Source organism: Misgurnus anguillicaudatus, chromosome 17 (genome assembly GCF_027580225.2).
Source record: "Misgurnus anguillicaudatus chromosome 17, ASM2758022v2, whole genome shotgun sequence".
Classification (NCBI taxonomy): domain Eukaryota; kingdom Metazoa; phylum Chordata; class Actinopteri; order Cypriniformes; family Cobitidae; genus Misgurnus; species Misgurnus anguillicaudatus.
Window position 1 is genome coordinate 37,906,886 of NC_073353.2, and position 15,097 is coordinate 37,921,982.

The 15,097-nt window shown below is 40.7% G+C and overlaps 1 protein-coding gene across 2 annotated transcripts in view; it reads left to right on the forward strand.

Moving 5' to 3' along the window:
• Positions 1 to 15,097, forward strand: part of rab3gap1 (RAB3 GTPase activating protein subunit 1) — a 33,230-nt gene that overhangs the window by 12,850 nt on the left and 5,283 nt on the right. For both annotated transcript variants that reach the window (XM_073854713.1, XM_073854714.1), the window contains exons 11-19: positions 185 to 258; positions 342 to 434; positions 612 to 781; positions 1,312 to 1,419; positions 1,552 to 1,724; positions 2,966 to 3,020; positions 3,478 to 3,795; positions 8,712 to 8,849; positions 13,594 to 13,824. In XM_073854713.1, coding sequence (XP_073710814.1) covers positions 185 to 258; positions 342 to 434; positions 612 to 781; positions 1,312 to 1,419; positions 1,552 to 1,724; positions 2,966 to 3,020; positions 3,478 to 3,795; positions 8,712 to 8,849; positions 13,594 to 13,824 — 1,360 coding nt within the window. The remainder of the gene's footprint in view (positions 1 to 184; positions 259 to 341; positions 435 to 611; positions 782 to 1,311; positions 1,420 to 1,551; positions 1,725 to 2,965; positions 3,021 to 3,477; positions 3,796 to 8,711; positions 8,850 to 13,593; positions 13,825 to 15,097) is intronic.

Consider the following 15,097-nt stretch of genomic DNA (forward strand, 5'->3'; position numbering starts at 1 on the left):
AATAAATGTTAACCGTATACGCACAGTGCTTTGTTTGGGTGTTTGTCGTCTTATGATTTTTACCTTCTTGTACTCGTCTGTAGTTTGCATTGAGCACTCCTGCAGTCAGGAGCATATGAAGATGTTTTGCTGCCCGTCTGCTAATCTAACATCTCAGTTTCTGATGTGATTTTGTCTCTCACAGCGACCTGGATCCGCTTCAAGCTCCTCATTGGTCTGTTAGAGTGCGGAAAGCAGAGAATCCTCAATGTTTGCTGGGTATGATGGAGCATCTTGAACTGTGACAGAGGGATGTGTGATGTTGCTGTGGGTTTAGTCTGATGTGTTGTGATGTCCATCAGGGGATTTCCTCATGGAGTTTTTTAAACTGTGTTGTCGAAAGGAAACCACGGAAGAGATTCTGGGAAAGAACTCGGTCGAGGAGGACGGGAAAGGTCTGTGTTCACCTCACTGGTTAACCACATTTCTCTCTCTAGTTGTCATGAATTATTATAGCGTGCCCTTAATCTGCTGTACATTTTTAGACACCATTGACATTATATTCATCCATAATCTGTACTTATTTGTGTGTCTGGATTTTTTTATTTAAACCCACCTGAATGTGTCCGTAGAGAACAGTGACATCACGCAAGCATTGTCTAAACTGACTGAGCCAACGGCCGTGCCCATTCACAAACTGTCTGTGTCCAACATGGTTCACAGCGCACGCAAACGAATACGCCGACACCGTCGAATCGAGGAGTCGCCTCTGAGCAACGACGTGCTGAATTCAATCCTGCTGGTGAGATGCTGACATAACAGACTTGAGTAAACTTTAAGGGGTAGTTTCCCAGACAGAGATTTGTTTAAGCCAGGACTAGGCCTTTTAAGATATGTCAGTGGAAGTTGTATTCAGTTTGTAGAGCTCTTACATTTATTTTAGTCTAGGACTAGTCTAATCCCTGTCTGGGAAACCGCCCATAAAAGAACACGACAAGCAGTTAAGCAGAATCTTCTGGATGTTGCTCCTCAAAATCACTCTACTGATAAAACAACTGGCAGCAATGAAAGTGTTTATTATGTTTGGTTTGGGCTGCAGTGATGTATTGCGTATATACAGGATCCCATCCCAGACAGGTTTGCACAGCTTTAAAGAACTTGGAGGTGTCCACCGTAAATACTGATGATGATTATTAGATTCATTTAGTTTTACTTCTGATCGAAGAGTCATTCCTGGCAGTGGCGGTCTGGTTCACTGATTAAAACTGATCAGATGATCTATGCTGCATATTTGTATGATGTAACGTGTGTGTGTGTGTGTGTGTTCGTCAGTATCTCTTCCCAGATTCAGCCCTTGATAAACTTGACTCTGGTGATGTCAAATCCACACAGCACAGTCCTGGCAGAAACACTCAGAAGGACAAAGACTCTGAAGATTATGTGAGCTTCTTGTCGTTTGTAACTGCTGGACGGCCCAGGACACCCTGACAGATTACTGATGATGTCATGCTCTTAAATTCACTCTTGACGTGAAGACAGGTTTGGTGCGTAACTGTGTCTTTCTGTAAACAGGCTTTCTGTAATCAGCTGAAATCGGCTCCTTCAGACAGCCTGACGTATCGTCTGGCCTTGTGCATGTGTTTGGTCAACATCTATCACGGGGGAGTGCGAGCGGTCGCTCACTTGTGGCAGGAGTTTGTGTTGGAGATGAGATACCGCTGGGAAAACAACTGTCTCATCTATGGGTATTGAACTCGTCTCATTCTTCATATTAAAGTCATCTGAAGCCAACTGAAAGTATGTGAATCATGTAGTGAGTCCAAACAATGTTGAATAAATCAAAAGTTTCTTACATTTGATCTTGACTAGAGAAGGCCGAGTGCAATGTATAACGTTATTCAGACGTTTTTGAGTTTCTAGACTATTTTAAGTTGTTAAGTAAGATGAATATATGTACGGCTCGGGTGGCTACTATATGTAATGATTGAACTAAGCAGTCTTTGAGTCTCTGTCCTCTCGAGCTCAACAGCTCTACTTATTTTCCCCAAAGTAAATCTATAGAGCCATATGGCAAATTTATGTCTTCACCGCTAATCTTTACACTACGTGATCGTAGATCCCAACAATGTTTCATCAATACACATCATTAAAACGCAAATAAGTCTGTGTGACAGCTTAACAGATTTGTTAGGTTGTGGAGATGATGCAAATCAATATCAATCTTCATGAATACTTCCACAGTCTTCTATATGTGATTTATAGAGCTTGTCAATCAACGTTAGAGCGCCACCATCAGGCTGGATTACTCAAGAGCACTAAACCTCTGCCCTAAGTGTTCAGTCATTCACTAGCAGTTAATCATAGGTTAATTATGTAGGCTACAATACCACACAGAATCTGCCCCACTTAAATTTAAAGACAGGAGCTGCTATTGGCTGTTTTTATCCAATCATGACCATAAATATCGCAACCCAGTGTTTCATTTACCTTGGCTTTCCAATGACCCTGGGTTAAGTAAACGTGTCCAGTCATTTCCAACAGTATTGTGTATATGATAAAAATGATTGTTGGAGTTTTTAAGTTACAAAAGTGAATATAAAAAATATCTTATTGACATTAGAAAATGTGCAGCTATTAGATTGACACAGGCCTATTGGAGGAAATGATGCCAATATTCTTAAGGAAAAATCTGCCCCAATATAGATCAAACAAACAATGGTGGGCAGAATATTGTTGATACTGTGAGTTTCTCCTGTAACAGGTGTTTTATTCTGGTGTGCAGGTGCCACAGTTTGTTCAGTGTCTGTAGGGATAAAGCTGCAGTTCAGTGATAATGTTCCTTGAGGAACAATAAAGCCCTGCAGCCACACGCTTCTCTATGATGTCACGCCATTGTGTGTACATGAGTGAAACCTTCAGTGGGTTGGCATATGGACGACTCTTGTGCTGTGCGGTATGAACATGAGGTCTGTGTTGTGTTTTTCAGACTGGCGAGTGGTGCTCCTGATCTCAGGTGTTGTCTTCTTCATCAGAAACTTCAGGTGAGCACCGTCAAGCTCTTCTGCTAAGTTTTATCGTCTGTTCCCGCTCGGTTGGGTTTTGAGGTGTCATGAAAAAGGGAGTCATGCGATTGATCAGATTAGGTGGTCTTTAGGTGGTTTCAAAGACGAATGTCAACACATATATTCTATAATGCAAAAACATTTTTCGTTTTTCTGTAGAGAGGGTTAATTTACTTCTGTAATGTGGATCAGTAACCAGAGCTCTGCTCACCTGACCAAGAGAGGCGCACAGAAGAGAGATAAACAGACAAATCCTACTCACCACATGTCTGTATAGCTCATTCTTATACAGACATGTTAGATAGAAAGTTCATAATGAGATGTAAAGAATGAGTCTGTGTGTCCAATTGTATGAATGATTCCCAAGACTCGATTATTTTATATTTGGAGTTGTGTGTTTCTATTCAGTCTAACACCCCCTTACAAACACACACAGATGCTGAACTGCTGCATCGAACGCAAGAAAGCAAGAGATGACGGGAAGAAGACCGAAGGGGCCACAGAAAGAAAGCGAGCGGGCCCCGAGGCCGCCGGGCAGCCGGTCGGACCAGTGGAAGTTTCACCCGGAAAGTCATGGGAGTCGTGGAGCGACAGTGAGGATGAGTTCTTTGAGTGCCTGAGCGACACGGACGAGATGAAAGAGGTGGAGACTGAGAGAAGCACCAATAAAAGTAAAGCAGAGGGACGTTTACAGCCACACGGAAAACTGACGCTGATGAACTCACACGAGCCTCTTTACATCCCCATCACACAGGTCAGTAGACTTCAGTACATTTACTGTCTGATATGCTGGAGGTGAATTTAGACCACCACCTCTATCTGTACTGTACGAGTTTAGATGCCAGTATAAGTCTTCATCTGTTTTCTCTTGTATATCAGTGCTGTGCACGACAGTGTGGTGCGATTACTTCATATGTTTGACAACCGGCTGTTGTTCTGATAAAGACTTTGTGTTATATAGGAAAGAGATTGTGTTCAGGTTGCCTTTCTGTATGGGGTTCTCATTGTGTCAGCGTGGGGTACTCTGGTTTACTCCCACAGTCCAAAAATATGAAAGTTAGGTGAAATGTCAAAATTGCCCTTTCCACAACTTGTGTATTGATCAACTTGTTTATAGATGAACTAGTTTTAGTAATGAATGTAGTGTTAAGAATAAATAAATAAATACATCTGAAGTGAAAGTGATGTATTTGCCAATGTATGGTAGTGCATACTCAAAATGTGACCTCTGCATTTAACCCAGTGCTTCTCAAATAGTGGGGCGGGACCCCCAGGGGGGGCTCGAAGCGACACCAGGGGGGGCGCGCAAGAGCCCGGGGAAAATACTTTTTCAGGAAGTGATTTTTTTTGCACCGTCACTTAAAGACGCTGATAAGCCGCTTGCGTTTTTTATAATTATTTATTGATTATATTTAATTTAAATTTTCAGTATTAAATGGTCAAAAAATATACTGTAAATAAGGATTGATTTTTTTATTTCAGGCAAATTGATGCATTTTAAGTCTTTTCTGTTACAGACTAAAAAACAATGTTAATAAAGTTATTCTTTGTTGTTAGTTGATTAATATTTCTTTTTTGTGTTTTCTTTAATGTTAATAAGGATACAATGTTTTGCAGATGTGTAATTTTATAGACAAATTTTACTATTTACAGTCGCAGCGGAGAGTTGGGGGGGGGGGGCGCGTGACAAAGTAATTGAGAAGCACTGATTTAACCCACATCTCAGTAAGTAGTGAACACACACATAAACACAGACACACACACACACAAATAGGGACATTCAAAGCAGTGGGCAGCTCTCAAAGCAGCAAATCTCGGGTTACAAGCTTTTTAACCATTATGACTGCCCCATCTGATCTGCTTTTCTGAGTTGATATGGTTTCATGTCCCCACAGTCGACTCGTGTGTTATGTGCTGAATTCCTTATTTCCCAACTGCAATGGAAAAACTAAATGACTTCAATATGAATTGTAAGATTGATCGGTACAGTTACAATACTGCACAGAACTCTGCCGTTATTAGATTTTATTTTTCCTGTCCTGCCACAAGACTCTGTGAATTTGAGGTATTAACTCGTGGTCATAATTAAAAACACTCAAACAGGATCTTGTCGAATGTTTTGTCAGTTTATTGTTAACATATGGCTCTCCTCCCACATTAAAGACCCACTAAGATGACAATTTTAAGCATCCTATCACTGTTTATAAGTCCCGGAAAACAAGTTTAAATGCATGCAGCAAAGTCAAAAAAACACTGTAATTTTCTCAAAATATAAATTTTAAATTATCTTATTTCTCAGAGATCCCCAAACGATTCACGTGAAGCCATTCAATGACTCCGTCTGCCTAAACCACACCTCTTGGTAGCCTACTCTGCTCTGATTGGTCAACTGACACAGTCCAACAATAGTGCAACATGCATTGACCTAGTGCTAACATGATTTACTAAGAAGACATTATCGACATCAATACACATCATTCATCATTAATCCAAGCAATAAAAATGATGATAGAAACTAACATTTTACACTCATTTAAGCATTTATGTAAGCTAGCCAGGTCATAGCAAAACCGTAAGTGTGGCATGTGTTAGCCGCTTGCTAACGTGACTCCCTGAAAGTATATTAAGAGTTTTAATACACATAAATCATCATTAATCCAAGCAATAAAAACGACAACCAACATTAACATTTTACACTCATTTAAGCAAGTATGTATGCTAACCAGACCATAGCAAAAATGTAAACACAAGTGCACATATGTTAGCCGCTTGCAAGCGTGACTTTCAGACAGTATTTTAAGAGTTTAAACAACGACATCAATACACATCATTTATCATTAATCCAAGGAATAAAAACGACAGACATTAACATTTTACACTCATTTAAGCAAGTATGTAACTTATAGGTTGTGGTTAGGAGACCAAATAAAGTGGGTACTGAACCATATGGGTATCTTTTCTCCTTGAAAAAGTAATTTTAACCACAGATTCTTCATATATCTTCATTCTTTGGTAGTGAAAACAACATAATAATAATAATTCGTTGCATTTATATAGCGCTTTTCTCAGTACTCAAAGCGCTTTTCATATGAATGGGGGAATTTCCTCAACCACCACCAATGTGCAGCATCCACTTGGATGATGCAATGGCAGCCATATTGTGCCAGAACGCCCACCACACACCAGCCTAATAATGGAGAGGAGAACGAGTGATATAGCCAATTAGTATGAGGGATGATTGGTAGACCAATGGGCAAGTTTGGCCAGGATGCCGGGGCACACCCCTACTCTTTTTCGAAGGACATCATGGGATTTTTAATGACCACAGAGAGTCAGGTCCTCGGTTTAACTTCTCATCCGAAGGACGGTGCTTTTTTTGACAGTATAGTATAGTGTCCCCATCACTATACTGGGGTGTTAGGACCCACACAGACCACAGGGTGAGCACCACCTGCTGGTCTCACTAACACCACTACCAGCAGCAACCTGGTTTCCCAGGTGGTCTCCCATCCAAGTACTTACCAGGCTCAGCCCTGCTTAGCTTCAGTGGGCAAGCTGTCTTGGGCTACATGGTGATATGGTTGCTGGTCACAAACTGAAAACCCAGCGTGATATGATGTTTACACACTAACTAGCTGTGGGCAGGTCATAGTTTTCATTTCTCCTGCGGGCAAGGCTGTAGGCGGAGATTATTATGCAAAGTGTTGGATAAAGTCAGGCAGGAGATTCAATCCATATGACGACTCGTTTCAGCGATTCAGAGTCGACTCACTACTTTAGAAGGCAATAACTTTATTAATCGTGCACTTTTTGGTTCAACTACTTTGCACATTGTTTACATTGATGGACAGCTACATGACACACTGCTATACAGGTCATTTTAGATTTTGGATCTGTGTGGCTCTTTAACATGATGGTAACAAACTCAAGGGGGCGCTATAGCTTCTTTTAAATGCCTTTGCAACGTGTTCAGGTTACTAGCTGTACTGTAAACTTGACAATTGACTAACAACTCACCTTTAAGAGCACCTATTGTCCGACTCATTTGATTTTTACGTTTCTTTTGATGTGTAAGTGTGTATTAGTTCATGTTAACGATATGCAAAAGGTACAAACCCCAAGGTAAATGATGACGCGAGTTATCATCTCTAAAGTGAATCTCTTTTCTTAGACTACAACAAACACAGAGATTGTAGGCAACAGTTTACTACCGGGGATTGGTGATGTAGTAAAGACCGACATTATCATAATTCCTCTTGCTTCAGACTCATAGTCTGTAAGTTAACTTCTGTTAGCAACGAATCTTTCAAACATGGTAAGAAGCGTCATGTTTCTGTCTGACGTCATTCAGGCCAATCACAACGTACAGATTAGCTGGCCAATCAGAGACACAGCGCTTTATAAATCTGTGCTTTTCAGGAAGAGAGCTACAAAAATGTACGGTATGTGGAAAATAATGTTTTTTTAAACCATAAACCTTGCAAACATGGATTATACTAAATACACAAAATAACGTTGTTTTTTAGCAATGAAATATGTGCGCTTTAACTTACTTGCTCAATAGGTTAATTCACTATGAAATCCGTTGAAAGACTAGTAGATCATTTTATTAATGTCTGCTACGGTGACTTGCTCAGAATGCAACACACGTAAGACATTTTGGTTTTAGCCTGTTTATGTATCACGTTTATGTTAGAGCCTGAGCTGGAGATCTGGATGCTGCTTTCCTTTTTCACATGCAGGTGACCCAAGAGGAGAACATCTACCTAACTGTTTGTACATTGTTCTGTGCCAATGTGTTATTTATACTTCTTTATCATCTTTACAATCTGTGTGTGCGTGTGTGTGTGTGTGTGTGTGTGTGTGTGTGTGTGTGTGTGTGTGTGTGTGTGTGTGTGTGTGTGTGTGTGTGTGTGTGTGTGTGTGTGTGTGTGTGTGTGTGTGTGTGTGTGTGTGTGTGTGTGTGTGTGTGTGTGTGATGGAGACCCACAGCTCAATGGCATACTGTACCTTCTGTGCTGGGTTGTTGTTTCTCTATAGACGGTTTCATTGGATGCACGTGATACACGTCTGTATCCGAACGTTACTTCCGGTTAGGGTTAGGGGTTAGGGTTAACCCTAAGTTGCTAAACTGATCTCTTGAACAAATGCCTCGTCGAAAATAACAAATGTTTTGGTTTCCCAGGTAATCTATGTGTTGTGTTTTTGCTTGTTATATAATTAAACTACGTTTAAAGTAGGGTGTTGTGATTTATTAGTAGCGGAGTTTACCTGAAGTTACACGTTGACCACGAAAGCCGCTTGTTTATGTTGTTACTGCTGAAACCGTCTATATAAACCCTAACCCTTTATCATTAATGGCTCATGTGATGCTCCTTACTTGACGCTCTCTCTAATTTTATTGAAACGTTCTCAGAGAATTGCCGATTGTTCCCTAAATGCGTCAGCTTACATAGTTTTCAGTAATCCACTTGCCCTTTGACAGTCAGAAATCCATTGTTTTAACCTGAATGCAGTGATATGGAGGGAGCATTTGTAATGGTGTATTCTTTTGTTTAAATCATTTAATTTTCACTTTTCATTTTATTTGGATGGTTAAGTTTTTATCCAGGACGAGAAGAACACGGACACCTCTATGTTTCATTAATGTGTGTTCTTGTGGTCACTCAGGAGCCTGCACCAATGACAGAAGACCTGCTAGAGGAGCAGTCAGAGGTCCTGGCCAAACTGGGTACATCAGCCGAAGGGGCTCAGCTCCGGGCTCGCATGCAGAGCGCCTGTCTGCTCTCAGACATGGAGTCATTTAAGGTGAGATTGTTAAAGACTAAAATAGAATTTTGTTTTCAGATGATTTTTTGGAAACAGATCGATAAAGATCTTCTGCGTTGAACCTGCCAGTGTAGCTTTTCATATAGTCATTATCTAAGATTAGACAAGGTTTTAAAAACCACTTTTTGAAAAACACAACACTTTTTGTTTTGGAAGATGATTGCTAAAGAAGTGATGAAAGTTTCTTCACAAACATGTGCATGAATTGAAAAGAAGTGCGATAAATCAATGTGAGTTTGTTCAGAACGCCCTAGCGACACCCTAGCAACCATTCAGTACACCTTAACTGCGCCACAGCAACCACCCCAGTAATCACCCAGCAACTGTTTTTTGTAGACAAGCATTTCTCACATTTTCGCACATGTAAATATGTTGCATTTAAAAAGTTAATATAAAATAAAATAGTCAATTAATTAACACAATTAAAATTGTAAAGCTAATTAATTTAATTGAAATGATTACATGATGTTTCTTGTTTAAATAGCTGTTTAAGTGAATTAAAAAATATTTTTATTAGGCAAATTCCTTACTACAGTATTTATTTATTTATTTATTCATTCATTTGGCAGATGCTTTTATCCAAAGCGACTTGCAGTGCATTACAAGCTATGCCAGGGGTGGGCATCGAGGGCCACAGTCCTGCAGAGTTTAGCTTCAACCTTAATCGAACACACCTGAATGTCATTTCCAAACAGTCCTGAAGACTTCAATTAGACTTTTTCAGCTGTGTTTGATTAGGGTTGGAGCTAAACTCTGCAGGGCTGTGACCCTCAGGACCAGGAGTTGCCCACCCCTGAGCTATACAGTACTTGTGTTCCCTAGGTTTGAACCCATGACCTTTTCTGCTGCAAACACAATGCTCTACCACTGAGCTATAATTATTGTCGAATTCTGTCAAATGTCAAGGATGAGAAGCCGAAAAAAAAAAAACTGTCAGTATGAAAGCTGTTTGCTGGCTCAGCCCAGAGATTTGTGTTTTCATTCGTAGGTTTCACTTTCCAAAAGACGACTAGAAGTAAGAATCTTCATTCATTTCATTAGCGTCTTATTCCGTCTTTCTGGGTAGCAGCAAGTTATATCACAGTGTTGTGTCGTGAACAAAACATTAGAGACATTAAAGAACCAAGTATCGTTTGGAATCTGAGACGTCCGTAAACACAGCACGCATACCTTTATTCCCAACTTTGTGTTGTTGGCTATGAAGCGAAGATGCTCATTTGTGTACACCAGGGGGCAAGAGCGATGCGGTAGGGTGACATTTTGGGTCTATTTTGTCTTGCTATAGCTTGTTCAACTGTCCTACAAAATGCTCTGATTTCTTAAGCAGACCATCTCTTCTTATTGCAGTGGCAGACTGCTGCGAGCGCACCCATCGCAGTAAATGGCCCCGTTAGCTGAAGATGGCCTCTAAATTTAGCAGCAGTGCTGTATCTAATTGTGCTTAGCCAAGCATCATTTGGCATTTTGGCTTTAATTACCATCTCTCTCTGGGTGGAGAAGAGAGAGATATGAATATGATGAATGGGGCGTCTCGTAGCGATGACGGCACGCTCGCACCCCATCGTCCCTCTGCACCGCTCCGTGGATCACCGTTCCTGCTGCGCGTCTCTTTTGATCCGTAGCTGTAACGGATTGACACTTAAGAGCTGAACCTAGTGGACGGTGTCCCCCAAAAAATAATAACCTCATAGTTTGTTTGTTCAGGCAGCTTATTATGACGTACAGTTAGGTTATAGGGTTAAGTGCCCTCAAGCGGCCAGCTAGGTCACACCAATAGACAAACACAATGTGCATAAGCTGACAACACACAGGTAATTCTAGTTTCTTGTGTCATTTTTTAAAAACACCCATTAAACATTCACAGTGCTGGAGGAAAATATAAGTGACGATAGATTAATTACTTTAATCCCAAATTAAACAAAATATCCTTCAGGATAATGTCAGGGTGGTTGTCCGCCAGTTGAAGCTCTGTAGAAGTTGGTTGACGCAGCAGGACAATGACCTTAAGCATCAAAGTAAATCCACCACAGACTGGCTTAATAATGAACAAAATGTGCCACTTGGAGTAACCTAGTCAAAAGCCCAGACCTTAACCTCATAGAGATGCTGTGAAATGACCTCAAGAGAGCGGTTCACACCAGACATCCTACAAATGTGTCTGAAGCAGTTTTGTAACGAAGAAAGAGCTCAAATTCCTTCTGAACGATGTGCAGGTCTGATTGAGATCTACTGAAAGCGCTTGCTTGAAGTAATTGCTGCCAAAGGAGGTTCAACAAGCTATTAAATCCAAGGCACTGTGAATGTTTAATGGGTGTTTTTAAAAAAGACACAAGAAAGTACAATTACTTGTGATGAAACGGGAAGCAGTCAGTGGTCGCTGAGCATCACGTTGAAGAAAGGCCAGTAGATCAGTGATGTGATGACCTTCACGGAAGCAGGAACTGGGTCTGTTAGGCTCAGTTGTCCTCGTGTTCGAGGACGAGACAGGGGAAGAGTAACAAAATCCTATTAGCGTAGGGGCCGTTCGCATGTAATACAAGTGTCATACAGTATTGTGGTTTAATATCCGCTTTGCTCCAGAGAGCTAACTATTGCGGCATAAGTATATTTACAAGATGAGTTATGTGAATGCTTCGTTAAAGAGAAATGTCTTTGGTTTAGACTTAAATTATTCATGACACAAACACCCAAAACAAGTGCATAAGTACATATTTACATTACCACAACTATTACTGTACAACTATTTCCACAGATTATAAACTCTGTACTGACTCTTTTTTTTTTAACGGTGAATGTGATTTCACCAAGTGGGATGTGATCCTGGATCAAACTTTTCATTAACCAGATCAGATTGCAGGATTAGGATTAGGCGACCGTTTTTTAACACGTATCTTGATGGATATATACAGTAGTTTTATAAGAGCTTTCTGTAGCTGCTCTGTCACGTGTAGTAGAAACTCACGACAGGGGCTCAGTTATGAATTACAATACAAACAGCTGAAAGGGTTAAAACAGTTATAACAATGTGACTGCCTATGTGTGAATATTTCATGTGTTTATGATCGTGTATAGATGTAGATCAGGTAGGGCTGCACGATAAATCGCATGCGATACCACGCGCATCACGTCAGTAATGCCAGTTCCTTGATAAGTATTAAATCGCCAACAGCTGCTTTCAGATGGCGCGACATTAACTGCACAGAGCCGTAGTTCACTGACAAGCTGGGCCATACCGCATACATATCGCAGGCGATACGTCCACGATAATTAATGCGAATAGCCCCGATTGTCAGTGAACTACGGCTCAGTGTAGTTAAAGCTGCTCCATCTGAAAGCAGCTGTTGGCGATTTAATACTTATCAAGGAACCGGCATTACTGACGTGATGCGCGTGACAAACACATACGATTTATCGTGCAGCCCTAAGATCAGGGGTCTCAAACCTGCTCCTGGTGAGCTACCGTTCTGAAGATTTTAGCTCCAACTCCAATCAAACCCTAAGCTCACCAGGATTGGAGTCACCTTGTCTGAAATGTCATTATAGATGAAAATTGTTAACGTAGCGTTAGTCAAGTCTATAGCACAAACAGTGTGAGATGAATTTAACATTCATGGTTCAGCATGAGCAGAAAAGGCTAATTTTCTAGTGATTCAGTGTTTGTTAATGTTAGCTCAGGTCTCGCTGTCATTTAAAAATGAACATTAAGGTGTGTGTTGAGTGATTTTGCTGCGGTCAGTAGGATCAATATGAGGAATTGAGATGTGTTTAAATGAGAGACGGTGTCTCACATATACTCTAGGTAAAAGTCACATCATTGTCTTCCAGCACACAGAGCGACTGATGTAAAGCTGTCTCCCAGCTCATTTATGTCTCAGTGCTGGAGAATTATGAGACAATCAAATGTCAGATCAGATCGATACGTTCTGCACAAACAAATACAACTTTTATATGAGGGTGAGACAAGGCCCACCTACTTTTTAAGACCAATGCTATTGGACCCACTCACTTTAGCGTCTTTAATTCTGTGCATGTGACTGTTCACTTGTCAGAGAGTCGTCAGTCAAACCCGTTACAATAGAGGAAAGCCCAAATAAATTAAACTCTGGTCCACGTGTGACGCTCAAATCCATTCCACTTGGCTCATTTAGAGTCTATATAAATTAAACTCCATTTTGTGTTTTTACTACTTTTTCTAACTGTACTCCTGCGACACAACAAGGTAAGCAAAGCTTTTAAGGCTCTAAAATTAGCTGTTTAAGGCACTAGAAAACCAGATAATGGCATCTACTACAGTAAATGTTTGGACCCACCCACATTTTTTTGCTTTTGACGCCCATGCCCTCATGATTTTTCTTTCCTTATCTTTACATTCTCTGTCAAAAAAAAAACATAACCCTTGTCTGTGTATAGTGTGTTAGACTTGATGAGATTAGTTTTAGTGCACTTATGTATTATTGTTCTTGTGTTGCTATAATTGCTTCTATTGTTACCTCATTTGTAAGTCGCTTTGGACAAAAGCCTCTGCTAAAGGACTAAATGTAAATGTCTTTCTTTTGTTTTTTTTAATAAAAAAATAGATTAATTCCTTTAAAAAATAGACTTACTTTTCTTTAAAGAAAATCCTCTTTTTAATTTTTGAACTTGGGAAAACAAATGACCCATGACTTTCTTTCATGAGATTAACCACACAAGTCTGACATGAAGTGTTTTGTGTGTTTTTAAGGCAGCGAACCCAGGCTGTTGTCTGCAAGATTTCGTGCGATGGTATTCTCCAAGAGATTACGTGGAAGAAGAAGTGACCGATGAGACGGGCCACACGATCGGGGTTCGGGGTGACCTGAGCGCCCGCATGAAGATCCCGGGTAACATGTGGGAGGAGGCGTGGGAAACGGCGAAGGCAACGCCGGCACGACGACAGAAGAGGCTGTTTGACGACACCAAAGAGGCTGAAAAGGTAAAAACCTGAAGCACGGCAGCAGGGGCGCTCACTCCAACATCATGATTGTGATCTAGTTAGACTTTGTGTGGTTAGGGCTTAAAGATCTTAAAACAACACTTTGCTTAAAATAAAAATAATGAGTAAGTAAATGACAGTTATCAATTTTTTATCCTTTTGAATCGCGTGAAAGCTCCCTCCGCCGTTTATTGATACGATGTTCAGATTACAGACAAAAGAGGAGAAACACCAGCTGTGTGTGAAGAGTCACGTGACAAGAGACGCTCCCGTAAAGCTGCTGTCACACGAGACTCATTAATATGATCTTTGGCTTCATCAATTTGTGCTTTTCAGTAGAGAGAAGATTGTACTGGTCACAACGCTCCACTTGATACAAATTTATAATACCTGCGAAATATCAGCGCATGTATTACCGTTCAGACTCATTTGCTTGCGTATGAATGGAAGTCAATTGCACAAAAAGTCTAGTGTGACCGCAGCTTTAGGCCTTTAGAAGTCTTGCGTACATCTTAAGTCACACACGTACTGTGAAAAACAGGCATGGCTATTGGCCAATCACACGTCAGGTCTGCTGGAATGGGTCACGGCATAGATATGTATAAAGGCTCTAAGAGTCTCTAACGTCATCACCTGGCGGCCATCTTACCTCAGGCAGCTCGCTCACTCGTAGCATTGAGTTTAATGGTGCAGGTACTTTTAAATGACCACAACTTGCTATTGAACTTCTATCAATTTTCAAACGGTTTCGTTTTTTACAAACCTTATTAACGTGGCTATAATTCTGGCTGCTTTAACAAGTTTCATGATTTTTTTATTTATTTTTAGTATAAGTATGCAGTGTCATAGGTACATCTTTGACGTTTATAACAAAACAAACTGTTTGAAAATCGGTAGAAAATTAAGCAAGTTATGGTCATTTAAAAGTACCTGCATCATTAAAACTCAATGCTACGAGTGAGCGAGCGCCCTGTGGTAAGATGGCCCCAAAATGCGGACGTTCCCCTCAATTGGCCAGCAGCGCGGGCGAGACATCTAGCCTTTATACATATCTCTATGGGTCACGGCGGCAGGCTGGGAGAGAGTTGGTAGAACGGCAGCACCCATAATGGTCGTCCCATCTTTGGGTCCGGCTGTTGAGTTGTTTTGGGGAAGTTCAGAGCATACACTGTACAAATATGCAGCATTTTTGTCAACTCAACATATATTTCAAAAAATAAGTTATACAATTTCAACTTGTTTTTATAAGTTATGTCAACTTTTCACGAGGCGA